The sequence below is a fragment of the Aphanomyces invadans genome, assembly GCF_000520115.1.
Source record: "Aphanomyces invadans strain NJM9701 unplaced genomic scaffold supercont1.1, whole genome shotgun sequence".
NCBI classification, from domain to species: domain Eukaryota; phylum Oomycota; class Saprolegniomycetes; order Saprolegniales; family Verrucalvaceae; genus Aphanomyces; species Aphanomyces invadans.
Window position 1 is genome coordinate 185,330 of NW_008580146.1, and position 23,120 is coordinate 208,449.

General features: G+C 55.4%; 12 protein-coding genes across 37 annotated transcripts; 6 read left to right on the forward strand and 6 right to left on the reverse strand.

Annotated features, from left to right (window-relative positions):
- Positions 1 to 54: 54 nt before the first annotated feature.
- Positions 55 to 2,716, reverse strand: H310_00045 (hypothetical protein). 7 transcript variants are annotated; one of them, XM_008862640.1, is made up of 11 exons: positions 1,945 to 2,716; positions 1,662 to 1,901; positions 1,539 to 1,616; positions 1,399 to 1,478; positions 1,236 to 1,336; positions 992 to 1,174; positions 815 to 902; positions 745 to 768; positions 585 to 694; positions 427 to 522; positions 55 to 370 (listed from the first exon to the last, which is right to left on the reverse strand). In XM_008862640.1, exons 1-9 carry the CDS (start codon positions 2,419 to 2,421, stop codon positions 685 to 687), a joined length of 1,281 nt encoding a protein of 426 aa, XP_008860862.1. In that variant the 5' UTR covers positions 2,422 to 2,716; the 3' UTR covers positions 55 to 370; positions 427 to 522; positions 585 to 684. The 7 variants fall into 7 exon arrangements, with proteins under 7 accessions (XP_008860862.1, XP_008860861.1, XP_008860864.1 ...); XM_008862639.1 differs by having other exon boundaries at positions 980 to 1,174; XM_008862642.1 differs by having other exon boundaries at positions 585 to 768.
- Positions 2,693 to 3,418, reverse strand: H310_00046 (ubiquitin-conjugating enzyme E2-17 kDa). The gene has a single exon (XM_008862644.1). It carries the CDS (start codon positions 3,359 to 3,361, stop codon positions 2,918 to 2,920), a length of 444 nt encoding a protein of 147 aa, XP_008860866.1. The 5' UTR covers positions 3,362 to 3,418; the 3' UTR covers positions 2,693 to 2,917.
- Positions 3,419 to 4,278: 860 nt separating this feature from the next.
- H310_00047 (hypothetical protein) lies at positions 4,279 to 5,159 on the reverse strand. The gene has a single exon (XM_008862645.1). It carries the CDS (start codon positions 4,919 to 4,921, stop codon positions 4,505 to 4,507), a length of 417 nt encoding a protein of 138 aa, XP_008860867.1. The 5' UTR covers positions 4,922 to 5,159; the 3' UTR covers positions 4,279 to 4,504.
- A 550-nt stretch (positions 5,160 to 5,709) lies between these two features.
- Positions 5,710 to 7,077, forward strand: H310_00048 (hypothetical protein). Its single transcript, XM_008862646.1, has one exon. It carries the CDS (start codon positions 5,781 to 5,783, stop codon positions 7,011 to 7,013), a length of 1,233 nt encoding a protein of 410 aa, XP_008860868.1. The 5' UTR covers positions 5,710 to 5,780; the 3' UTR covers positions 7,014 to 7,077.
- A 401-nt stretch (positions 7,078 to 7,478) lies between these two features.
- Positions 7,479 to 8,999, forward strand: H310_00049 (hypothetical protein; the record flags this gene model as incomplete). The annotated part of the gene is made up of 4 exons (XM_008862647.1): positions 7,479 to 7,684; positions 7,744 to 7,861; positions 7,920 to 8,606; positions 8,663 to 8,999. 4 exons carry the CDS (start codon positions 7,479 to 7,481, stop codon positions 8,870 to 8,872), a joined length of 1,221 nt encoding a protein of 406 aa, XP_008860869.1. The 3' UTR covers positions 8,873 to 8,999.
- H310_00050 lies at positions 8,603 to 9,999 on the reverse strand (the record flags this gene model as incomplete). 2 transcript variants are annotated; one of them, XM_008862649.1, is made up of 4 exons in its annotated part: positions 8,603 to 9,205; positions 9,274 to 9,475; positions 9,521 to 9,581; positions 9,638 to 9,999. In XM_008862649.1, 4 exons carry the CDS (start codon positions 9,997 to 9,999, stop codon positions 8,901 to 8,903), a joined length of 930 nt encoding a protein of 309 aa, XP_008860871.1. In that variant the 3' UTR covers positions 8,603 to 8,900. The 2 variants fall into 2 exon arrangements, with proteins under 2 accessions (XP_008860871.1, XP_008860870.1); XM_008862648.1 differs by having other exon boundaries at positions 9,274 to 9,581.
- Positions 10,000 to 10,035: 36 nt separating this feature from the next.
- Positions 10,036 to 11,178, reverse strand: H310_00051 (hypothetical protein). The gene has a single exon (XM_008862650.1). It carries the CDS (start codon positions 11,031 to 11,033, stop codon positions 10,530 to 10,532), a length of 504 nt encoding a protein of 167 aa, XP_008860872.1. The 5' UTR covers positions 11,034 to 11,178; the 3' UTR covers positions 10,036 to 10,529.
- A 2,429-nt stretch (positions 11,179 to 13,607) lies between these two features.
- H310_00052 (hypothetical protein) lies at positions 13,608 to 13,973 on the forward strand (the record flags this gene model as incomplete). The annotated part of the gene is made up of 1 exon (XM_008862651.1): positions 13,608 to 13,973. The coding sequence occupies one exon, from the start codon at positions 13,608 to 13,610 to the stop codon at positions 13,971 to 13,973; it is 366 nt and encodes a 121-aa protein (XP_008860873.1).
- Positions 13,974 to 14,865: 892 nt separating this feature from the next.
- Positions 14,866 to 16,524, forward strand: H310_00053 (hypothetical protein). 16 transcript variants are annotated; one of them, XM_008862667.1, is made up of 6 exons: positions 14,866 to 15,041; positions 15,098 to 15,304; positions 15,356 to 15,819; positions 15,871 to 16,024; positions 16,126 to 16,310; positions 16,386 to 16,524. In XM_008862667.1, the coding sequence occupies exons 1-6, from the start codon at positions 14,907 to 14,909 to the stop codon at positions 16,474 to 16,476; spliced, it is 1,236 nt and encodes a 411-aa protein (XP_008860889.1). In that variant the 5' UTR covers positions 14,866 to 14,906; the 3' UTR covers positions 16,477 to 16,524. The 16 variants fall into 16 exon arrangements, with proteins under 16 accessions (XP_008860889.1, XP_008860878.1, XP_008860874.1 ...); XM_008862656.1 differs by having other exon boundaries at positions 14,866 to 15,304; XM_008862652.1 differs by having other exon boundaries at positions 15,098 to 15,819.
- Positions 16,525 to 17,242: 718 nt separating this feature from the next.
- H310_00054 (AGC/PKA protein kinase) lies at positions 17,243 to 18,715 on the forward strand. The gene is made up of 4 exons (XM_008862668.1): positions 17,243 to 17,424; positions 17,492 to 18,124; positions 18,174 to 18,316; positions 18,370 to 18,715. Exons 2-4 carry the CDS (start codon positions 17,505 to 17,507, stop codon positions 18,591 to 18,593), a joined length of 987 nt encoding a protein of 328 aa, XP_008860890.1. The 5' UTR covers positions 17,243 to 17,424; positions 17,492 to 17,504; the 3' UTR covers positions 18,594 to 18,715.
- A 27-nt stretch (positions 18,716 to 18,742) lies between these two features.
- Positions 18,743 to 21,198, forward strand: H310_00055. Of its 2 annotated transcripts, none has more exons than XM_008862669.1 (9): positions 18,743 to 19,025; positions 19,085 to 19,193; positions 19,243 to 19,403; positions 19,488 to 19,648; positions 19,693 to 19,752; positions 19,808 to 19,898; positions 19,948 to 20,218; positions 20,290 to 20,416; positions 20,468 to 21,198. In XM_008862669.1, exons 1-9 carry the CDS (start codon positions 18,799 to 18,801, stop codon positions 20,608 to 20,610), a joined length of 1,350 nt encoding a protein of 449 aa, XP_008860891.1. In that variant the 5' UTR covers positions 18,743 to 18,798; the 3' UTR covers positions 20,611 to 21,198. The 2 variants fall into 2 exon arrangements, with proteins under 2 accessions (XP_008860891.1, XP_008860892.1); XM_008862670.1 differs by having other exon boundaries at positions 19,264 to 19,403.
- Positions 20,560 to 23,102, reverse strand: H310_00056 (hypothetical protein). 3 transcript variants are annotated; one of them, XM_008862671.1, is made up of 11 exons: positions 22,372 to 22,556; positions 22,274 to 22,318; positions 22,029 to 22,226; positions 21,858 to 21,986; positions 21,714 to 21,804; positions 21,565 to 21,660; positions 21,442 to 21,513; positions 21,176 to 21,373; positions 21,005 to 21,118; positions 20,845 to 20,960; positions 20,560 to 20,784 (listed from the first exon to the last, which is right to left on the reverse strand). In XM_008862671.1, the coding sequence occupies exons 1-11, from the start codon at positions 22,554 to 22,556 to the stop codon at positions 20,739 to 20,741; spliced, it is 1,290 nt and encodes a 429-aa protein (XP_008860893.1). In that variant the 3' UTR covers positions 20,560 to 20,738. The 3 variants fall into 3 exon arrangements, with proteins under 3 accessions (XP_008860893.1, XP_008860895.1, XP_008860894.1); XM_008862673.1 differs by lacking the exons at positions 20,560 to 20,784; positions 20,845 to 20,960 and adding an exon at positions 22,952 to 23,062 and having other exon boundaries at positions 20,964 to 21,373; positions 22,372 to 22,892; XM_008862672.1 differs by lacking the exons at positions 20,560 to 20,784; positions 20,845 to 20,960 and having other exon boundaries at positions 20,964 to 21,373; positions 22,372 to 23,102.
- Positions 23,103 to 23,120: the final 18 nt, after the last annotated feature.

A 23,120-nucleotide genomic window follows, 5' to 3' on the forward strand; every position in this document is an offset into this window, starting at 1 on the left:
ACCCGTTTGCGTCAGGGGACGTTGCGCCGCCCTTCTCGCTCGTGGCCGACGGATGTTCAGCATCTTCGTCGTCCAGCACCAACTCGAGCGATTTCTTGCGGCGAGGCAGGCTCGTTTCGTGCTGTGGTCCGTCACTCCATGCCGATGCCATCGTGCGATTGCTTGGAGGTTGGACGACGTGTATTGAAAAAAAGTACCTCCACAGTTTTGCATTTCTATTTTAAGGCCGTTCCATGGACACTCCGTGAGGGATGGACGAGTTTCCAGTGCCTCCCGGAACGATAGGAGAGGTGGGCACTACATCGCTCAAAGCAGCATGCGGTGCCGAAGGAAGCAGGTTGGCGGCCCGCATTTGCGCTTCCAACGCATCCTACAACAGCCATCCACACCTCTGTGACAACGAGATGGGCTAGACAAACCTCGTACCGGGTTGAGAGCAGTTGGCAAGGGCGATGCCGTTTGCTGGGTGAAGAGTTTCTCGAAACAGCCCACAACGTACGGGATCCAGTCCGTGTGCAGCACCTACGACAGTCGTAGAATTCCTCGTCGAGTCGCCAGCTCAGACTTAATCATTCATCAAGCACCTGTGCCAGTTTCAACACTTGAAACTCCATGGGCAATTTGCCGACTGCAGCAGTGTCCATGGACGCTTCCGTGGGGGCCACCGCGTGCTGGTGGCAGAATTTACACAGCGCTTCGACGACTCGCGTCATGACGTGCTGCAGGTGCAGCGACAGACGATACCGGATGGACATTAATGCGCACAGCCTTTCCAGGAGAGGTTTACACGCGCCGAGTGATCAACCAAGCGCACCGTAAATCGTTGAAGGATGTCAGGAATCCGTTCGTGAGCTGCGCAAGGGCTGGGAAGGCCATGATGGACTGGGGGGCGACCGACGAGTCTACGAGAATTGCGCACGTGCACATCAGTTGGTTGCATGGCTTTACGATTCTTCCATGTCGATGGACGAGCTCACACCATGCTGGTCACCTGGAGGCGGCTGTGGAAGATTCCGAAATGAATGGATCATGAGGGGGGTCGTGATGGTTTGGGTGCGCGAGCCATGCGCACTATTTGCCAGACCCAAAGCCGATTCAAAGTCGGCGACAGCATCGGTCCACTGGGCAGTCAGTCGCGTCATAAGGTGTGCTTGAAAAATCACAAGAACAATGCCTACATAACCCCCAGATCCATTCAATTTACGTGCCATTTCCTGGCAATTTGTCCGCCCGACCTCGAAAGTCGACCCCGACGCGGCCCAGCGACCCGCCAAAGAAGAGCACTTGCTCCATTATGTTGGCAATCGCGCTCAGTTCCACAATGTTCGGCAGCACCCTGCATCATCGCCGAAGTGCACTTAGCTGCATGATGCACCAAACTGGATACTTGATACGTACGTTTCCAGAAGTCGCATCAAATCCGACACCGTCCGCAAGGCCCACGCACTGAGGGCGGCGTCCGCGCGACCATGCACTTCCTACTCGAAGGTCGATCGATCAGTCGAGGTATCGAGTTCACACACCGCAATGGCATGCACCTGGTGGCCAAATATAGCGGAGAATTGCGTGATCAAGTCGAACCAACTCGACCGCTTCGCATCCACGACTTGCATGAGCTACCAACCACATCGTGAGTGGAACCCCGACGTGTTCGAGCATACATAATTGTATGAGTCCGAAGTGGGAATGGTCTGAATCGTCTTGGACAGCCATGCATCCCGACACTCCAAAAACTCCTGCTTCAGCTGGTCATCGTAGTCGATGGGAAGCGGCGACCACAGCCCGTCCACGCGCCGTAAGTACGCAACCAAATGCAAACACTTCGCCAGCGGCAGCTCTCCTCTCAACTTTTCAACGAGTTTCGCCCGCAGTGACAACGTCGAACGCTTGACTTCGGCAACCTATGCCGACATGACATCCACGAAGCACGCTGCACTTTCGTACCAAGGTGCGAACGATGGTCGAGGGGCCATGGCAGGTCGTATGCTGCTGCGCTGACGTGACGTACGTTTGCTCGAGGAGTTTCTTCGCAAACTGGATCGTTTCCAACGCATCCTCGGCAAGGTCGTTGGCAATGCAGCCGTCGATCAGGTGCGGGATCTCAAGCAGGTTCATGATGCTGGCATACTGGCTCAACACATACTGAATCTCGGCATTATTCTTTGCGGCCTCCTGTGCAGTCGTGTCCATTGTCTTGCTTTGTGCGACCAATTCCGGCAACGACGATTGCACCATCGTGACGTTCTCGCTAAGCGATTGAAGCTCTGTCGTCACCACTTGGGCGCACTGTTGGTTTTGAACGAACACGTGGTAGTTCTTGAGGGCCAGCGCACGAAGTCTATCGTTAACATCGTCGATCCGCCGCTCCAGGCGCCATGGCTGCGCTCCTCGTGCAACGTCAGCCTGCGCCATCATTCCCATCGCCTTTTGCAGATCCAAATCCGGATGTTATCCGGTGATCTCGTCGCAGAAAGTCTCACGTCATTTCGATGGCTGCACAGAGGAAATGTGGCGGCAGAATATCGGGAGACATGCAGCATGCCCTTGTCCGTTGGAAGATCACACCTTCATGCGCGAGGAACGATCGCAGCGCCTAGGAATCTGAGCAAATTCCTGTCACACTGGTGGTGTCGCCGCTCGCTGTTGGTGCTTGATCATGGATGGGTTCGTGCGATGCGTGCACTCGGCGACATCGGATCAAGTTTTTAGTCGAGTTTAAATGATTGAGCAGAAGCAATGCAGGTCAGCTAAAAGTGTGCACGAGCGAGTCGTGGTGAGTAGACTTGATGACTCCGTCGGGATACCCACACGACTCCGCCCCACACATTCATAGCACCACCACTTGCTGTTCTCCTTCACTCACAAACGCCCAAACAAGTTGACCCGTTGACTACATTTCTTTGCACCAAGTACCAGTCTACATGGCGTACTTGGCAGTCCATTCTCGTGCAGTCGCGTCGTGCTTGGAGCGGTCTGTTCTATAAATCTGGGCGATCTCGGGAACAAGCGGATCATCTGGGTTGGCGTCCGTCAGCAGCGAGCAGATGGACAAAAGCACTTTGGAGATAGTGAGGGCAGGGCTCCACTGGTCCTTCAAAATGTCTAAGCAGATCCCGCCGTTGGCGTTGATGTTGCAATGGTAAATGCGCGTCGTAAAGTTGACTTTCGGCGGCTTGAACGGGTAATCTGCGGGAAAATGGATGTTCAAGAAATACACGCCACCCGAGTACGGGGAGTCTTCTGGGCCCATGATAGTCGCTTGCCAGTGGAACAAGTCATCACCGACGGGACCGGCCGAGCAGTTGGCAGGGGGGTCCTTCCCGAGGTCTAGAAGCTCCTTGTTGATGCGCTTTAAAGCCATGGTTCGTGCGATCGACGACGACGACGGAAGTGACTTGGTCGGGCGCTGCGAAAACGAAAAGTAACAGTTCTTTGCGGAGGGCCATAGAAGCTCAGTATCTTGCGTTCAGTATACTCGCAAGAAAAGCCCTGGTAAATTCGAAGAAAACGTGGCATGTTGGGACCATCCGGATACGCTTCGCCCCCCTGCCGTATACTCCGGAGTATATCCTGAGTGCCCAGCTATCGTATCCGGACGAAGTTCTAGAAGGAATCGTTAAATGCGGGCGCATTTAGTCGGCTGACCAAGCAAGGACGCAACGCGGCGTCCCGAGATGGAGCGAAATCGCCTGCGGAATTCGCTGGTCCTTGTATCGTGATGAGCCTCCCTCTCTTCGCGCCCTGCTGCACAGCCAACGAGAAATGTCTGCTGCGTTCTACATGCACAAAAGAGTGTGCTCCGCGTGACATGCCACATGCCATGTCCCCCCTGACAGGGGAAGAGGACGGTTGGGGGGCGACCAGTTTTTGAAGTGGTGCCTGTTTGCAGCCAACTACTGGCAGGACCACACACCTCCCCTGTGACCCTTTTGGTGGGCTGCATGGGGTATTCACTTCGAACGCTGGTGCGTACCCCTTGATCTTGCTGCTGTGTATGGAAGGCGGCGGCAACGTTGTTGCGCCGAGAGCAACGACGTTCGTGGTGGATTCGCTGCGCGAAGTTGCTGTTTACGTATCGACGGGTTGGTCACGAAATGTGATTACGGATGCATGCGACGTACGACTCTCATACTTTTCAACGAGCGACTCGCGTGTAGCATACAAGCCGGCAACGACTCGACCCGCGGCGCAACCGGCGATGTTTGTACACGTTCTGCACAACGAATACACGGGTTGATTCAATTGAACTTACCCATCTCAGTCGTGCACGTTTGCGTTGACGGGGCGATCGCTGGCGCTCTGTCTTCGTGGGATTCTCCTTCGTGGAACGAAAGGTGCCATGACCCTGCAAAGACCACAGACACCGGTCAAAGTGGACGACCCCCTCTCGCCTTGAGGAGTTTCCAAGCCTGGTCAGACACGTCATTCGTTCAGCGAAGCCCTGGCGATGTTATGGCACACGAAGCCAGCCACACAGGCACACAGGGTTATGGAGCACGCTCTTTTATTCCGTTCGACGCAATGACCGCCCCAGAGAGTTGTCAAGTACGCAACCCGCGACCTCTGCAACCGTCTCGCGCATTGGTTCAAGTGTTTCGGGCACGAGGGGGGGTCGGGGCATGGATGGCAGGCACTGTGTATGGGAGTCAACACTGGCGTCACAGGGGAGAAGAAAGGTCAGTGCCTGCTTGGCATTCTTGAAGCAAGCGAGGACGTGGGCTTGTACGATTACAGGGGCAACGTGTAAACGCACAGCGCAAAAACGAAAACTTCGATTGCATTTGGGCGAAGCTCGGCGGGGGGGGGCCATACCAATGTGTACATGGATGCGTACAATTCCACAACGCACGTCAAACTTTCTGCATCCATGGCAAGGACCTTGCGAATTGCATCGGGCGACGACATGGCGCGTCTCCCACATTCGGTTTCAACATGGTCCGTGTGGTGGGGTTGTCGGAAACTCGACTCCCTCGACGTCATGGCGTTGTGGTGCTTCGGGGCGTACGGAATTCTTTTGTCGCGGGGGCACCCGACACCTCTCCGTCTCTGTGTGGATGCCGTAGGCATGGAAACGCGCCAGCCCCTTCTTCATCGAGACACATTGTGCTGAGAATTCCGGCCCAGAGCGCCCGCGCCGACGCACAAAACCCTGTGACAGCGGATTTCCAGCTTGAGAATGGTTCTGCGAAGATAAACAATTTTAGCCAACCAATTTCTTTGAATCGATTCCTCCACGAGATTTTATCCAATCATTTTGCATAGTCTGTGTGTGGCGTGTGTACTTTTTCATTCGCCACATGGCAAATTCTGCCTCCACTCACCCCTGTAAAGACGACGGGCCATACAAATATGAACTACAAACTCACAACGGCCATGTCTCCCCGCCTGAGCTGAACGTTCGGCTTGGTCTGGTTTCTGGTTGGTAATTGGGACCGGCTCCATACCCAACCATGACAGCACGGCGTCATTGTTCTTCGGCCTGCTCGATTCAAACAAGGGCAGGAAGGATGGGTGTCCTCAGTCAGGAGGTGGCGCGTGCTTCCCCAGTTCTCTGCCGCCATTCCCGTTTCCGGATGTGACCTCCAACCACAGCAACGCTCAAGCGACTGCATTACCATCTGCGGTCGAAATTCTGGAATAAAATACAAATTCAAAGCCGGTAGTTTTGTTTGACATACAATAAATAGTATTCCCCAGCCAATCGGCATTCAAGATATCCGGACGACAACGTGACACACATCGCTTGGCGGCCGCGAGCGCTTGCCTAGTCCCCAACTGACATGCGAGCAGTACACAGCATCATCTCGGCGGCGGTGCTTGTCGTGTGTGCCACCGGTAGCACCGATCCCGGCCTCTTTGACGCAGGTGAACTGTTTCCGTGCGAAGCCCAAGAATGCCGTCCGAACGGCAGCAACCCTAACACGACTGTCGAGTCGTGCCTGAGAGCGTGCAACGGCGGTAGCGCCAGCGAGTGTAAGGAGCAGTGCGTGTGCAGCGGCACGGTCGCCGGCTCGCAATGTGCCGGTATCTGCCGCAAGAACAAGTCTGAAGACGAATGCGGGTCGCCCGTCCGTCAAAAATGCGTCGGGGCCGACTTAGTCTGTGACAAATCTACCCAGACTCCTTCGCCAACGTCGGCCGTGCCCACGACGACATCTCCCGAACCAACGACGACCGCTGCGCCAACTCCAGCACCCACGACAACTGAAGTCACCACACCAATCCCATCGACGACGACGGCCCCGATTCCATCGACTACTGTCGCCCCCAACACCACGGAGGTCCCCACCACGACAAGTGCCCCAACCACCACGGTTGCACCCGTCACTTCTACCGCCGCTCCCTTCCCTACGGATGCGCCTACTACTTCTGTTTCTCCCATCACTACAAGTTCTGCGCCTGTTCCTTCCACGACGACCCCGACGGCGTCGCCCACAGTTTTGCCAACCAATTCCCCAACACACACTCCTACTCCTGCTCCCACCGCCAGCACGCCCTCTCCCTTCCCGGGACCTTGCACCCACGTTAGTGTCGTTGGTGATGCGACCTACTGCGTGCCTGGAGCGATCTGCGGCGACCTTGGCCGCGCCTGCCCGAAGAAGGGCGACGTGGCTGCCGCTGACTGCAACCGGCACTTGCCGAGCTACGTCCATGCGGAGAACAAGTGCGTGGCACGGTTTAACTCAGTGTGCCAGCCGCTCCATCGTGCTGGCGCGACTGTATATGGCTGCGTGTTTGACCCGAAGTACGTCGACCCCGAGCCAACTCCTGCACCCACCCGCGACCCCGACCGCCCCTGCACGGACGTTAGCGTCGTCGGTGACGCTACCTACTGCATCCCTGGCTCTGTTTGTGGAGGCAGTGGCACCAACTGCCCAAAGAAAGGCGACGTCGCTTTCAAGGATTGCCTTCGAAAACTGCGCAGCTACGACGACGCAGGTCGATGTGTCGCACCGGTCGACGCCGAGTGCCGACACATTCATGGCAGCGTCCTCGGCTGCGTCTTTCCCTAGGCGAATATGGCTGATCTTTGATGGAATGTCGCAGTAATAAAACATTCATGTGACGAAGTTGGTGCGCAATCAATGGATGCTGGTATCTATAGCCTACTACGATATTCTTGACATGTCGGAGAGCCATGCGTGCGTCGAAGGGGACCTGCGAGCTTGTCCCGCACTGCGGCATCAACCTCCTCGCCCCAACGCATGTCATCCCAGCGTCACAATCCTGACGACACGGACGCATCATGCACCGACAAGTGGAAGAATTGCATCAAGACGACCACCTTGAACTCGCTCACGCAAGTAACGTCAGTGTGGAGATGTGTGGCAAGCACCGTTTGCAGCTTCGCACCACGCGCAGCCATCCCTCGAATCCACCGAACTTCGATCTCTCGACCACGAGCGTCCTCCTTCCTGCAGTGTGACGACCAACTACACGTCGAGCGAGCGGCGGGCACAACACGACCAGCGTCAGCCATGAACACGAAACGCCTGCGTGTAAAGAGGAAAACGAAACCGCCGTACCCCCAGCAGTTACTCCAGCCAGCACGGACCGCATTCGTTGGGTTTTCACACGAAATGGAGAAAACGGGACTGCCGGTGCTCCCGTCTGTAGACAGCGACCGCGACGCCAAGGCCGTGATTCGGCGCATGCGCATGCAAGGACGACAGCCGGACGCAACGTAAGTCGAGTCCCCATCTCATCCACCATGTCCAAGACATGCCGTGATGTCCGCTGTAGGCTGAATATTCAGACCTTTCACCAACTGATAGTAGCAGCAAAAGACGATGTCGTAGCCGACGACGCCGCCGCCAAAGACGAGCTTAGTTACTACCGAAATCTCTTGGACGTTGTCAAGGTAGAGAGCATCACGCGAGAGTCGTCGATTGAGGTTGTCACATCGTTGGCCCTTGCAGGACAAGCCGCTCTTACGGCGGCCTCCGACTCGCACAACACTCACCCCTCCAGATATGACGTCGTCAACAGTCAAGCTCCCGAGTTTGAACAAGGGGCTGAAAGACACAAGGACTGGCTGCACCAACACCTCCAACGGGACGCCTTCGTTGTTGGCCCTTCAGTCGAACCAGCTCGACCGCCCGCCGACGCGAAGCAAAGCGGACAAGTCCCAGAGTCGAGAAACCCACAGCGCTATCAGCAATGCGCCATTTATTCGTGACACAGCTCTCAAACCACCGAGTCCTGGTGGCGCTCAGTTCACCCGAGCTAGTGTCACGCGGCCCGTACGGAAACAACCTGCGAAACTTGTGAAAGCCCCTGGCAGTATCAGCGCTGACGACAGCCCCCAACACGAGTCGCTGAAAGAATCATCGCAATCTACCAAAGGGTCGAAGCGACAGAGCCGACGAGATCCATCGAACAATCGTGTCCCTGATGCCCACGAAGCCAGCGATTCATCCATAAGACGAGCGCTTAACGCCATGGCGGGGCGCGTCGGAACGAACAACCCACCGCCGAAAGACGAACCCATGCCCGGGGACTCGAACGCTGCGACGGTCCTAAAACCAATCGACACTGCCTCGGAAAAGAAGTCTCTGCGGAGGAAAAAGGCCGTCAAAGCAGGCGCTGTCGCCGACAATCAACAGGTCCCACACCTTGGATTGAGTTACAACCTGCACATGCCAACGTGAGCCCCTTGTAGCTGGAAGCGCCATCTGCAATTCCAAGCAGCTCCCTCTCGTTCAAGAAGCCCCCTCGCGACATCTCGACGTCTCCAGCATTAGCGAAATCTGCTCTAGACTGTGTCGATTCGTTCGACGACGACGAGCCAGAAATCGATACCGCCCCCGTGTGGAGAGACGATATGATGACGATGGACAACGGATACGGCAGCGACGACGATGGAATGTAACCCACAAACAGCGCTTCGTTTGGTGAGTTTAAGGGGCACTGGTCGCGGCCTTCAATGCCTCGACGATGTGGTCCACAATTGACGGAACTCCGTCCCGCGTATTCACTTGGGCAAACACCGTCGGACCGCTTCCACGCATCACCTTCGCGTCACTGGCCATTACGTCCAGGCTCGCACCAACATGACGAGCCAAGTCAATTTTGTTGATCACGAGTAAATCGGCTTGAGTAATGCCAGGGCCGCCTTTGCGTGGCACTTTGTCACCGCCGGCCACGTCAATCACGTACACAATGTAGTCGGCTAGCTCACGGCTAAAGTTTGCCGCCAGATTATCTAAAGCAGTGCCATGCTTAGAGACGGACTACGACGCCAATACAGGAGTCGAAACGGTGGGGACGCACCTCCGCCAGACTCCACCAGGACCAAGTCGAGGTGAAATTGCTTCGACAGGTCTTCACACGCCTGCAAGTTGGCAGAAATGTCTTCGCGGATTGCGGCGTGTGGACACCCGCCCGTTTCAACGGCACGAATGCGTTCTTCAGGCAACGCATGATGCGCCACGAGAAACTCTCCATCTTCTTTCGTGAAAATGTCGTTGGTCACCTGCGTCTCCACATCAACTTTGAATCGTTCCATGCGATATCGCACCGCTGCGAGGCTGTACGTGTTACGCAAAGCTTCGCATAGTGCCAACATCAACGCAGTTTTGCTGTCATGCAAGAATCAACTCGAGTCATTTGATCAAGGAGTCGTCGTTGGACGCACCCACTCCCCACGGGACCTCCAATGCCAATTGTAAACGCCCGCTCCTTGAAATCCCGGTGCACATGGACAGGTTCGCGCTCGCCAAATAGACCGGCATGGTCAAGGTGTTCATGCGTGTGGCCGTGCTCGATCAACTGCCTGTACTCGTCACGTGTTGGGCCACGACCATATCGATGTGTGAAGCGCTCGACTACTTCGTCGCCTCCATCTTGGGAGTCGTGACCATGAGCATGGTCGTGATGATGGTCAGGGGCACGGCCCTCGGAGTGATCGTGGGTAAGGAGATCGTGGGAGTATAGGAGATCCATCAAAGAATATCCCGATGGAATATCCATGCGAACCACGATGGCGGCGAACGTCATGGTGAGGTAAGGGAAGAATATTAAAACAAATAACATCAAGTATACTTCAATAAATAATCAGTGAGCTCTGGTATTTGACCTTTTGGTTTCAATTCGAGACATTTTACACATAGCACATCGACACGACGTTGGGATACGGCAGCGGGTAAATAAAAACGCGTCTTTACAACACGTTTTATACATGAGTACTTCGAAATTCGGACGGGTTTTTCGCTTTGGAATTACCAAGCCAATTACCTCGTGTTAAAAAACCCAGGGGACCACCCGCGACGGCTTGTCGCAGACGCCAGTAGATTACCACTCGACCTCGGGCATGCGATGGCGCAGTCCTCTGGACCGCCGCCGCCATCTCGTGGCTTGGCATCCTTTCCACATGAAGCATCGCAGAGAATTGGTGGGGGATACTGAGGATACAACTTCAAGCGATGGAACTCTAAATATAAAACTCACTTCAAGAGGTGGAGGGGTGCAACAACTAGGGGCTGCAATACATAACTATCCCTAACGGTGGACGCGTTGGTCATCGTCGCCTAGTTGATCCGTGCAACCTTGAGCGGCACAATGCGAGGGTTCTCCTCTTCCAATTTGCGTTTCGCCAGTTGCCGAAAGTTAAACAAGCAGTCGTGCTCCTCCGCGTACCGATGCCGATTGCAAAACGTGTACCCGCACCGGCACGTCACAGCAGACAGCGAAATTTTGCTCTTGCACGTCCAGCACCGCCGTTTGTTGCCCTGAACGGGGGCTGCAATGGAATCCTTTGCCGGTTCTTCATCCACGGCAACAAGAGGAGACGTGACCCTTGTTGACGCTATCATGGGAGGCAACGCCGCAGAAGCACACTCGTCTTCGCCCTTGACTGTCTTTCGAGGCACAACTATTCTTCGGGCAGATGATGTGTTTGCGTCCGTGGCGGACATTGCAGGCGGGGAGGTCGACGAGATCACGGAAGCAGGTTGAGGTTCAGCGTTCGTGGGGGCCGGGGACGGATCAGCGGTGCTGGAAGCGCTGGGCAGGATTCCTGATGTGTTCTGCATCGTGTTGAGTCGACTGCAGGGTTCCTGGGAGATGGTCAAGTGTGGATGAAGCCGCGCAGACCACGGGTCGGGCGACAATTGGGAAATGACCCCGACCTCCCTGCCTCCTCTCGTGTCAACTGTTCAGCAACAACCTGGGTGCAATATGGGCGTGAATTGTAAAATTCCCACGGCTTCGCTCTAGCTCTACATATCTTGACGTTTGTATGGGGTGCTGGCGAGAAAAAAAATCGCGCTCGAAGAACCATATAATTGGAACAGAAGACCGGGGAAATATTTTTGAAGTGAAACGTTCCACGCAGTGTGAGCAACGTCGAAAGTCTCGTTAAAAACGAATATTCGGCGCAGGAGGCGATTTTTATTTTATTGCATACAAATTCCAAGCTGGAATTCACGACACGCGTTCTAGACTCGAAGGCGTTTCGGGGGAGAATGATGTGCGAGTATTTTCGGCGGTGGCGGCGGATGGGCGGACCCCCGAGGGGCCGCCGCTTGGTCGAGTCGAAGGATTGCCATGCTGCTACGTTCCTCGACTCGCTTCTCCACACAAGGGCGCACTGTACTGCGAAAGCGCGTGTCTAGAACCCGTCCTGACTCCCACGACGCGCGTGGAATGATGATTTCACGGCAAGATGGCCGACACCCGAGCCCTTCCAGAAGCGAAGAAATCCTACCCGTCGGCTGTACTGCAATCGCACGACCAGTCGCGGTGGGAATTGTATTGCTCGCGCATCATTAGGTTATTGTATCAAACATTGAATCTCGTGATTGTATTGTTGCGGGTCGAAATAAGAAAAAGCTGAGTTGTGATCGCCATGTGCGGCAGGGGGGACAACTTCGATTCCTGCCGCTTCGAGCGCTCTATTCCGCGTTCGCAGGTCGAAAGACCTGCGAACCGTGCCACCGCCACCCACGCACGTCATGAACCACGGACCGCTTCTCCCGTTCGGGTTGGCCATTCGCGTCGAGAGGTATTGTCGCTGCCGCGGCTTGAAGTATCTCACAACGGGGAAGACGGAACCACGGATCCGGGTGGGACGTGAACGGGGTTTGGTTGGTCGAGGGAGTTGGCCACACGGCAACTTCTAGATTTCCCATCGAGGAACAATGTAGCGACTCCACACTGAAGCGGCAGGTGCCCGCGCGAGATCCACACACTTGAAGTTGCCGTCGTCGACATTATTGTGCTGATGCAATGCCACTGCTGACGCAGCGCTTGCCCCGAGAGAAGTTGACTTTGTGTTAGTTCCTTCCATTCTGGGTTGGTCAAAAATCCCGTGGAATTGCCATTTGATTGGATAATGGATGTCTTCGATATGCGAAACCATGGCCAACATGTGCACGCACGTTGTGGTCGAGGGGGTCAAAGCATGATGACGACGCTGTAAGGTCGCCAAGAGCGGACATGGCTCGACCTGCATGTGGTCGGAGAGGACCTTTATGCGCACTGTACCACAGCCATCACTTGTATGCGAAGCACCCCAACGCCAACAGCGATATGCAGAGGCGGGGGGCGAATTGTCGATACATCTTGGCGCTACATCACGAAGCGCACAAAATGAGGACAGCGATTCCGCCATTGCGGCACACCTATGTACTTCTGGTAACAAGTCGAGGCATGTGCCTGGTTCTGTTTGAGATGCGGTGAAAGCCACCAAGTTGGATTCGCTTGTTTTTTTTGACAAGGCCACTTTGTACACTTACACGAAATACGGCGTAGTGCAAAACATCGTCATCATGCCTGCGAGTATTTGTCTCGAGAGCGGTGTTGTTGAGAGTCCTGTGCAGGACGGAGAGAATGACGAGATGGCCATATATGGCAATGTCCACTCCGTGGGAAATGCCGACTACTGTTCAAAGGGTAAACCGTGCGCTAGGATGCGTTTGAAGGCACTTTGGGGGTAAAGAGGTCACGGCTCATCCTGCGCCTCGACATGCCCTCCTTCCACATGGTCCACAGCGTGTGACCTTTGGTCATTTGCCGAGTGTATTCAAAGTGGGACTGTTTGTGTACGAGATTACGGTGAAGCCATGAAATGTGCCCCCCTCCGTCTATGCCGCTCGTGTGGCGCATGTCTCGTACATGATGATTTCGAGAGCAAATCAACGCCAGCATTGGGGCGACGCTCGAAGGGGTCTCGAGTCCATCTTGCATTCGTTCATTGATTGCCCACGTGCTCCAACTCCGATATGCGTAAACTTGCGAAGCTCGGGGGGGCATTGACCGTTGTGCAGGACCTCGACTGCATTGGACGGGTCAACCCGCTTTAGTTTACTGAAAGGTGGCTCTCGCCGGGTCACGTGGTGCGGCCGGCTCAAAATCCAACATGGCGGCCCAAGCGTGGTTTGTAGGAAGAAGGATGCATTGTTCGTTGGTCGCGCCACCGACAGAATAAACTGCACCAAAAGCAGCCACTGGTTCCCCCCTACAGCCCCTGCCTGCCGTCTGGACCAGCAACCATGCATGATCGAAAGGAGTGGACAGTCGCCCCATGGACTCTGTCAGCAACTCTACGCCCGAACGAGAGGTGGCAAAAGGAACGCCTGGGCGGATGGGTGGCAATTTGAGCCACCATGAATTCAAATCCTCGGCAATCGCCACGAGTTGGGGGTCAACGACGACGGGCCGACAAGACGACAAAAGAAAACGCGATGGTCCGAACGTTGCTCGAGCGAAAGAGAGGGCAGTCGAGGAAGTCGACGAGGCGGTGGCGGACCAACGAACAGGTGTACGTCGTCCAGCCCTTCTTGGCCCATCTGATTGCGAGCTTGATCTCGCTGCTCCAGATGATCCTGGGGACGCTCACGATGCAGGTTCAGCAACTCGAAGCGGAACTCAAGATCAACGTGTTCGTCGTGGGAACCGAGCCCCAGAGGCTGACAACCGCGCCGTCGGCCAACGCGGGCCATGACCATCGCTTGGACCACCTCTTGGCCTAGAAGCGATTCTTCCAAGCACAGAATGTGCACCTCGAAAAAGGCGCTCCACATGCCCATGGTCAAACTGATCCGCGAATCTGGAGTCCTCCACTCTGTTCAAATGAACGGGTGCGCGTACAATCTACCGTCAGCGAATTACGCAAGCCACGCTGTACGGCGACGCTTTCGTGCTGTACTTGACTCGCCAAACCCCACGTCAAGTTGGGGGAGATAAATGGTCGCAGTCAGTGTCCGCGGCGCGGAGCGAGAGATCAACGGGATCTCGGGGATCGCCCAGACGCAGTCCTTGGACATGCAAGAGACGATCCAACGCATGAGCGACGTGGTAATGGCGACTTGGCGCGGGCTGCGTACCATGACCGCGCCATGTATTTGCCCCTCATCGATCGTGTACCACACGGTGTGGTACCTCGCTGTTGGCATGCAGGCTTGCACAGCTCTTTCGTGGTTTGCAAAGTGCATGCCAATACGATCGTGACCGAAACGATGGCTTGGACCACTGTCCAACTCGAACCAAGTCGAGCGCCTCGACGATGTCCAACGCGAAAGGGCTGCTTCCAAGTACACGGTCCAGTCACTTCGAACCTGAGTCCCGCCCCACATGCGTGTTGGTAAGCATTGCCGTCGCTGTTGCATCGACAGGTGCCGATCGACCTCACGTGATTCGATTCGCTTTGACTCGACACATATCATTCACAGGACGACTTGTCGGCACATGCTCCTTGACAACTACATCCCATGACGATGCCAGGGCAACGGTCGAAAGCATGGGGTGCTCACCATGTCGCTTTGACGCGCTTGTGCGCGGCGGTCGGATGCATGCTTAGGTTGCAAATGTAATGAAGTGTTGTCAAGATTGCCCAGGGCTAAAAATACGCTCGCCGGCGACGAAGCGACCAGGTTTCGTTTCACCACAATTCGTCGCTTCCGTCGATGGATGCCGAGCTTGGTGAATGCCGCCAAGTTGGCCCCTGCCCAACGAAGCGACATGCGGACAACGAATCGCTGGTTGAAAGGAAGCGCAAACAGTCTCGAGAGTCGACGCGGCGGTGGCGGGCCAACGAGCACGTGCGTCGGTCCTTTCGTCGTTGTGTTGTCGTCCTGTGCGCTAAGTGCATGTGCAGAACATGCTGGAGGCGTTGAGGAACCAAGTGTCGCAGCTCGAGAGAGCGCTCCAAAGCAAACTGTCTGTCGGGGGCAGTGTCATGCAGGGCGTCTCGACGGACGGTCGGATGGAAAAGCTTTTGGCAACCAAGCGGTTCTATGTCGCTCAAAACATGCGCCTCCTCGCGGCGATCAAGATGCGCCAGGAACACGCGAGCTCGATCATCGTGGTGCATCGCCCCACCTTCCATGCCGTCCTGACCATCCATCATTCGCAGGGGCAATTGCGTTTCCAGCCGTCATTGCAAGACGATGCATTCCTCCTGTACATGGCGTACGAAACTCAAGAGAAGCTGAAAGCGATGGATCTCCGAAGCCAGTTCCAAGGCACTGTCCGCGAGATCAACGGCATCTCGTGCATCGCGCTCACGCGAGGCGCGTCCATGGACTACGACATGGAGAAATACTACGCCGGCGTCAACCACTTGATCATGGGCGACGTTGCGTGGGCAGCGTATCAAGAAAAAGCCATCTTCATGCCACTCGTCGACCGCGTGATCGACCACAGCGTCATCCGTCGAGTGCATGACAACATGCTGGTCATTCAAACGACGTCGTGGACTGTCGAGCAGGAGCTACAGCACCGCTTCCTTATCTTGCAGCGAGCGCGCACCCACGAAACGTACTCGGTCACAGTGACCGCGCTAAATCCAAGTCTGACCCCCGCTCCCCACGCGTTTCGGTACCGTCGTCTCTGCAGTGCAAAAGAGTAGTGACGATGGCCATGGTGTAGGTTTGGGGCATCGGACATAACCAACCGCGGATTTAAAAGTCACGTAACAGGGACGTGCTGCCTCCAGACGGGGTCCCCCGACGAAGCAAAGGTCACGATTGAAGGCATGGTGCGCGCACAATGTCGGCTGGAAGCATACGTGCGAGCCCACACCGTGCGTAGTATGCAACTCAACTAGGCCGAGCGATTATTCGCCCATGGACAACTCGATTCGCCCGTGCATGCCTCATGCAGGTCCTTGATTTCCTGGAGTAGACGAAGAAGGCGGATGTAGGTCCGCAAGTCAAAGGGGCGAACGGTGAAGAAGACGTTGCTCAGACGAGTCGTGCTCGGGTGTTCTTGCGTTCTCCTTTGCCAAATGGAGATGGCCATGATGGAAATTCCTTCTTCTGCGTCGTCGTGGTCACGACAAGATCAACTCGACTCCATCAACGAATCCAGTATCTACATACTTGTGACGTGCTGACGCCAAGTCCAGTCGCAGGTGGCGCTTTCACTGAATGAACTTGGCATAGACGTCGGACTCGCCTTGGCTACTTGTCTGAGGCGCAAAGGACTCTCTCAGCGACAGCCGACGACACACACCCTGGGCGCGGATCCCATTAACTGGGAGAAGGGCCTCGTCGGTGCAGGTGGTGTTGCAAGGGCTAAATTTAGCTGGTCACCTGAAAGTGTGACTCAGTTTGGTTGGTCGGAAATGAGGTATGCGGCGGACGAGTCAATATTCTCCACGTCCAACGTTCACGGGGAGACCAGGGCGGCAGGAGGAAGGCAGTGCGCGAACTGATTGATGGGAAGATTCCATCGCAGAAGGCGAGAACGCCGTTGAGAGAACTGGAGCTGTAAAAGCTGGCACACAACATCGTTGGTTGACCTGTCGTGTACCCTTCAACGACGTCGGACCGCGTCGGCAAGTATCTCGAGCAGTTGTAAGGATCATGCCTCGGAATACTATTCATCGCTACCAGACAATCGTCTTGTGACCCAAGGCCATCCACTCCGCCCACTGGTGACGCTGGAATGGCAACCGACACGACCAGCAACGCACAGCGTCTCAGATGAAACCATCCTACTGTACCCTTGCACCGTTCGCGAAGACCCTTATGAGTTGTGCACCTTGTTCGTGCCTATCCTTGCAAGTAGCACGCCGACCTCCATCATGCATGTGCTTCTGCATGGGCCGACTGTTGAACCGCCGCTTCCTGTGATCTTGGTGCCTCACGTATCCGGACGGCAGTGTAGATATTAAAGAACACAAAGTTTGTATACGGTTGGAATAAAATACCACGACGTTTGGGCAAAACTGGTCGGGTATCCGGATCGTTCCGGATACCGTAGCATGTTGTTTTTGGAATATATCTTTGAGTCCATGGGTTACACAGCCAAAGAAGTGTTTCCAAGGGGGCGCTCACAGGTGAAACTTCCCCGAAACACTAGACAGAGCTGCGCGCGTTGAGTGATCGACCTGGCGGCGACAGGGGATTGAGCTGCTTTCGTGAGTGACTGACCAAGTGAGGAATCGTCTCCGTGAAGAAGGACGCACGCACAGACACGGTGCGTGAGAATCTTGTGTCGTTGTGTGGCCAGCACCACGACGAGTGTGACCGATAGCTGCGAATAGACTGCAACGAACCATGGATTTGCCGACCAAGCCCATGATGAAGGTCGAGTACGACAGCTTTGACATCTTGGCCACACTCGGCACAGGCACGTTTGGCCGTGTCCGTCTCGTCAAGCACAAAGAGAACAACAACTATTACGCGCTCAAGATTTTGAAAAAGTGCGAGATCATTCGACTGCAGCAACTGCACCACATCAAATGCGAAGTCGAGATTCTGAGCAAGATCGACCATCCGTTCATAGTCAACTTCCTCGGGAGCTTCCAGGATGAGAAGCGCCTGTACCTCGTGCTCGAGTACGTTCCAGGCGGCGAACTCTTTTCGTACTTGCGCAGGCAAGGAAAGCTCTCGGATGATGCGTCACGGTACTACACGTCCCAGCTCGTCCTCGCCATCTCGTACCTCCACGGCCTGCACATCATCTACCGCGATTTGAAACCCGAGAACTTGCTCATCACGCACGACGGCAGCATCAAGATCACCGACTTTGGATTTGCCAAACGAGTGGAAGACAAAACGTGGACGTTGTGTGGAACCCCCGAGTACTTGGCTCCCGAGATCATTCAGAGCAAGGGTCACGGCAAGTCGGTCGATTGGTGGGCGATCGGAGTCTTGATCTACGAAATGTTAGCAGGGTATGCGTGGCGCCGTCATCATGCATCTTCTGATCTCGTCGATCTGTAGGTACCCGCCATTCTACGACGAGAACCCGTTTGGAATTTACCAAAAGATCTTGACGGGCAAGGTCGAATACCCGCGATACATAGACAGCAAAGCGAAGGACTTAATAAAGAAGCTGCTCACGCACGATCGTACGAAGCGGCTCGGTACGTTGTGATGGTGGCATGACCGTCCGTCTGACCAGCCCACGTGCGTCCAGGGTGCCTGCGAAACGGGGCCGAGGACGTGAAGAAGCACAAGTACTTTTCCAACGTGGACTGGAATGTCGTGATTTCAAAAGGCGAGACACCGCCGTATTTGCCGCCGATCCATGGCCCTGGTGACCACGGCAACTTTGACCAGTACCCGGAATCGACAGAAGACACGGCCGTGGCTCTCACGGGCGACGACAAGGCAGCGTTCGATGCGTTCAACTTGTTTTAGCCAAGTCGTCGTCGTCGTCGGTCCGTGTGCCCCACACCGCCACATTGCGTTGAGCAAGTGTATCAATTAGCCCAAGTTAGGAGACTGACTAATTCACCCCTTTGTTTCGTTTTCTTGAAAGAAAAATGCTGTTTCAACTCAAGTCGCCGTTTCAACGTCCGCCGAAGGCACCAGCGCGTTGGGCGAAGTGTGGTGTGTACAAGGCATGGGCGGTGGGCAATCGCTGCTGGCGGCCGCCGGCGACGCCGCCAAGAACAACCGCGCCGAGTTGGATTGGTCCCACCGACGCACCGCCGACAACCCTAAGCTCGTCACGGTTGTGCCGCCGTCGTTCGTGTCGCAGCTGCTGGGGTCGGCCTTGACAGACCTGCGTCTGTCTGGGAATGGAATCAAGCAACTTCCCGCGAGCTTTGGACGACTTGGAGCGCTCGAGTACGCCAGGCAGTGACGGCATCTGCACAGTCGACTGATATGTTTGGTCACCGTCGTAGGCGGCTAGCCATCGACCACAACCAGCTCGTGGAGCTCCCGTTTTCGTTGAGCAACCTGACGCGTCTGCGGTCGTTTGATGCGAGTTGGAACGAATTGACCAGTTTGCACGTACGTCGGGCATGCCCACACGTTTGCCATGTCATCGGTCTTGCCGCAGCCAACGTTCTGTGAGCTGCAGTCGCTGCAGCGCCTTTGGCTGCATCACAACCGCCTCGAGACGCTACCGGCGGCGTTCGGGGACCTCCACGCTCTCGAGCGCGTGTTTGTTCAGAACAACATGTTGTCCGCGCTCCCGTTTTCTATTGTGTTATTGCCGAGGTACATCGCGCTCGATCGATGCCCGTGATCGCACGCAGTCCAGTCGGAGGAAGTTGTACTGACCGTCATGATGTCGACAACCAGGTTGACCGAGCTCGACGCGAGCGACAACAAGATCTGCATGTTGCCGGAGGAATGGGAGACAGCACCCGCCGTGACCACGCTCCGATTGACGCGCAATCTCCTGAAACAACTACCGGTGGGGTTTGGTGCACTGCAGCAACTCGACACGCTGTCGCTTCAAAGTACGTCGAGAGCGAGTCGCGGGGGATTCACGTCGGATGCGTAGGCAATCGATTGTTGGAGCTGCCACCTGCATGCGCATCGCTGATCCATGTCCGAAACCTCAGTGCGCACACTCCATTTTGTCCATCGATCGCGCCATGCTCACGATGACAACGCAGGTTTGAGCAGCAACCGCATCGACACCTTTCCACGGGCCGCTTTCCACGGCATGCGACATGATTTGCGCGTCCTCACTTATGTCCAAAACAAGTGCGTGTGGTGTTTGTTGGCCATGGGTGCCTGATCGGGTCCCCCGCAGACTCAAAGCCGTGGACGCGACGCTGTTTGAGCTGACAAAACTCGTGTATTTGGATCTGTCCGAGAATGGGTTGGTGGACCTACCAGACGACGAAGACGACGACTCGAACGACGACAACCATGGCGCCTCGAAGGGGCGTCGCACGTGGGCTTGTTTAGAGGCACTGGAAGAATTCCACGTGGCCAACAACAAGCTGACCAAGCTACCTCGCGGCATCGAGAACCTCCCAGCTCTGCAGTTCCTCAACATGTCCAACAACGGGTTGATCGAGGCAAGTCCCCCTTTCACGTGCTCACTTTGGGCCGCGACCACGGACGCCAGCAGCTCATGCAAACGATACAGGTTTCCTCTGCAATTGGCAAGCTCACACGACTGCATACGCTGTGGCTGGCGGGGAATCAGCTCAAGCACCTCCCGTCCGAGCTCAGTCAGTGCACGAAATTGACGGCTTTGCTGCTTGATCGCAACGGTGTGTCTGTCTCGCGGATGTACGGCATCAACGTGATACCATCGGTTGTAGAGTTGCAGGCGCTCCCGTCCAGTATTACGATCCTCCCCAATTTGCACACGCTGAACGTGGACCGCAAGACGTTTGCGCTGCTGGAGCCGTCCGTACTCACGTATTGCACGGCGCTGCCGACATTTGACATCCTTGGTTTGTGAAAGCACGTTGGTGAAATAGCTTATTGCCTGGGGGCGCACCGATGGCAGCTTCGCGTTGAGGCGGATATTGAGTCAGGTGGGGTCTAGTGGATGGCGCGCTTGCTCGATTGCACTGGCGAGAGGGCATGTCAGCCCCGCAGCCGTTCAATTTCCGCTTGCATATCGTCAGTAAGTCTGCGGCAATGGTCAACCGTCCCGCAGGTATCAACAAGGTGGGGAAGGTCGCACACGTACTTGGCCCACTTTCGCATCTCTTGAGCACTCAACTCGGTCATGTGGCGCAGCTGCATGTCGATGGCATCTCTCTGACGCCTCAAGTCGTTTCGTTCTTGCAGCAAGCCCCAGATCATCTGTGCATTATCACGTCGACGAGTGCCAGGAAGCGCAACTGCACCTGATCTTTGACTTTGAGAATTTTTTCCAAGTCGTCGCGGGGATGGACCGGTGTCGATGGCGACAGTGGCGGCGTGTACGACTTGGTCGCCACATCTTGCACTGCCTGGTGCATCTACACGATCAAAGTGGTTCGACTTTCAAAGCATTCTCCCGTTCATCATCGTGATACCCGCGGAAAGTCGTCCAGGAACGCGTTCATGTCGTGGGGAGACACCCGATGCTGCTGGTCGAGGAATTCACTCGTGTCCTTGAATACGCGATCGACAAAATCCATGTCCTTCTTCAGCGCGTCGATCGCTATTTCGTCGGAGCGGCTGGATGATTGGTGGCGTTTCCATTCCCGTCGGTCGCGCCCTTCCTCGTGCATCTGTCCCAGTGCTTCGTGAATTCTCTCGTCGACTAGATGCAAATACGCTTCCTCTCAAGATGATATACCATGGCGGGTGGCGCCCTTGACGTGCTCCACGCCGGAGCACCTGCGTGTCGATGATGCTGCAAGTTGTCCAACTACCGTGACATGTTCAGGAGTGGTCGAAACCTCTCGAAAGAACGACGTGCCTTGTCATGCAGTTGCTGAAGCGTAACATCACACAGTGCACGCAACTGGGTAAGCTTTGTCTCGTACAAGTGCCTTGTGTCGGCCACACGTTGAGTCTACCGCATCATGGGCCATCATGAATGCGCCAAACGAGGTCGTGCGGGTATACGGGATGGCTGGAAGGAGCCTGCCAAGGTGGCGGTGAAGCGGAGGTGTGCTGGGGACGGTGGTAATGCGCCCCAGACGAGTCAATGGCCGGTCTGACGCATTCAATAGGAAACAAGTTGGAGGCAATGAAATACAAGGAGCATACCTTGGTGGAGATGTTGCATGGAATGCTGCCAACATTTCCTCGACGAAAGGACCCAACTGCTTCTTGAAATCTCTGAAAAACAGTTGAAACTCTGTGGCTTCCAATGTCCCTGATCGATTCGTGTCGTAGCTATTGCTCTTGTGAGCAGATATTATGGACCACGTGACACACCGTTCAAAGAGCTGACCAGCCTCAAACTCGGAGTTGCGAGACGTGCGCTCAAACCCGAGTGGAATTCCCGCGGCATCCGTGAGCGCACACGGCATCACGGGCATGTTCCACTTGCGTCCGGGGTACCATGCCGTGTAGTCTCGCAGGAGGTCGAGGAAGTCACTTCGTGTGATGTGGTTTGCCTTTTCACGGTCGTATCTGTGTGACTTTGGATTGAGTTGCGCATAGATGGTGCCAGGACGCACCGGCGGAAGAGCTGGATAGCGTCGGGGTCGTTGATCTCAGGCTGCCTGCTCAAAACGAAGAAAATTTGCACCCTGGCAAGAGGCACCGCACAACGTACTCGACAATCGTTGCAGGTGGAGCTCCTGGTGTTGGAATCGCTGGCGATGATACCTTCTCCTTCGGTTCCTTGACCTCCTTGGATTCTTTCGATGATTTCTCCTTCTTTTTGCTTTTGGAAGTCTTCTTGTCGCTGCTGCCTTCCGCCTTTGTGTCCCCATCTTTCTTGGACCGCTTCGACGACATCTCACGGAAGATCCCGGTGCCGGAACCGTCGCACTGGTTTTTTCGCCGAAATTTTCAAAGTTTTTACTCAAATTCACAGCAATTTTCGCGACATTTTCCAAACGTCGATGGGGAAACCATGAAAGGGCACAGCAAGCCTCAAGACACATCATCGTGCTTGCATGACGAGGCATCAGGTCAAGCAGGTCACCCGTCGTCCCGTCCTTCACATGTGTAATTTCCATCCCTTCAACTCCAATCGGCTGTAGCCTACAGGTTGGCCTTACGGCGCCAGCGACTCGCTCGGTCGTGGGCGGTGAAGCACCTGCACGCCCAAGCACTTGCGCTAGATGCTCACTGCGTCCACATTACGACCCACTTCTATCAATCTGCTCGCCACGGGTTAGCGACCGTACCTGTTCCCTACGTCACGTGGCGCTTGCGTTGCGCTCTCCTGCCGGCGTTGGATGTTGAGACGAGCGTGTGACGCTTCCGTGGATATGTTAGGTTAGTATTACTAAACGTTGCATACAAAAACTATCAAAACGTTTTTCTATACTAAACGCGCTCCGGAGCGCTTGTCGA

Coding starts and splice junctions, on each gene's coding strand:
- H310_00047 (XM_008862645.1), bottom strand. CDS start 4,921: ATGTGGGAGACGCGCCATGTCGTCGCCCGATGCAATTCGCAAGGTCCT.
- H310_00045 (XM_008862637.1), bottom strand. CDS start 2,421: ATGGGAATGATGGCGCAGGCTGACGTTGCACGAGGAGCGCAGCCATGG. Junction 1,479..1,538: donor CCGCTATATTTGGCCACCAG/GTGCATGCCATT, acceptor ACCTTCGAGTAG/GAAGTGCATGGTCGCGCGGA. Junction 523..584: donor AAGTGTTGAAACTGGCACAG/GTGCTTGATGAA, acceptor CGACTGTCGTAG/GTGCTGCACACGGACTGGAT.
- H310_00053 (XM_008862652.1), top strand. CDS start 14,907: ATGGATGCCGAGCTTGGTGAATGCCGCCAAGTTGGCCCCTGCCCAACG. Junction 15,042..15,097: donor GGTGGCGGGCCAACGAGCAC/GTGCGTCGGTCC, acceptor GTGCATGTGCAG/AACATGCTGGAGGCGTTGAG. Junction 15,820..15,870: donor CCCGCTCCCCACGCGTTTCG/GTACCGTCGTCT, acceptor GCCATGGTGTAG/GTTTGGGGCATCGGACATAA.
- H310_00048 (XM_008862646.1), top strand. CDS start 5,781: ATGCGAGCAGTACACAGCATCATCTCGGCGGCGGTGCTTGTCGTGTGT.
- H310_00046 (XM_008862644.1), bottom strand. CDS start 3,361: ATGGCTTTAAAGCGCATCAACAAGGAGCTTCTAGACCTCGGGAAGGAC.
- H310_00051 (XM_008862650.1), bottom strand. CDS start 11,033: ATGCAGAACACATCAGGAATCCTGCCCAGCGCTTCCAGCACCGCTGAT.
- H310_00054 (XM_008862668.1), top strand. CDS start 17,505: ATGGATTTGCCGACCAAGCCCATGATGAAGGTCGAGTACGACAGCTTT. Junction 18,125..18,173: donor ATCTACGAAATGTTAGCAGG/GTATGCGTGGCG, acceptor GTCGATCTGTAG/GTACCCGCCATTCTACGACG. Junction 18,317..18,369: donor CGATCGTACGAAGCGGCTCG/GTACGTTGTGAT, acceptor ACGTGCGTCCAG/GGTGCCTGCGAAACGGGGCC.
- H310_00055 (XM_008862669.1), top strand. CDS start 18,799: ATGGGCGGTGGGCAATCGCTGCTGGCGGCCGCCGGCGACGCCGCCAAG. Junction 19,899..19,947: donor CTCACTTATGTCCAAAACAA/GTGCGTGTGGTG, acceptor GGTCCCCCGCAG/ACTCAAAGCCGTGGACGCGA. Junction 20,219..20,289: donor CCAACAACGGGTTGATCGAG/GCAAGTCCCCCT, acceptor CAAACGATACAG/GTTTCCTCTGCAATTGGCAA.
- H310_00056 (XM_008862671.1), bottom strand. CDS start 22,556: ATGTCGTCGAAGCGGTCCAAGAAAGATGGGGACACAAAGGCGGAAGGC. Junction 21,805..21,857: donor CATGCAACATCTCCACCAAG/GTATGCTCCTTG, acceptor TGAATGCGTCAG/ACCGGCCATTGACTCGTCTG. Junction 21,374..21,441: donor CAAGGGCGCCACCCGCCATG/GTATATCATCTT, acceptor GCACTGGGACAG/ATGCACGAGGAAGGGCGCGA.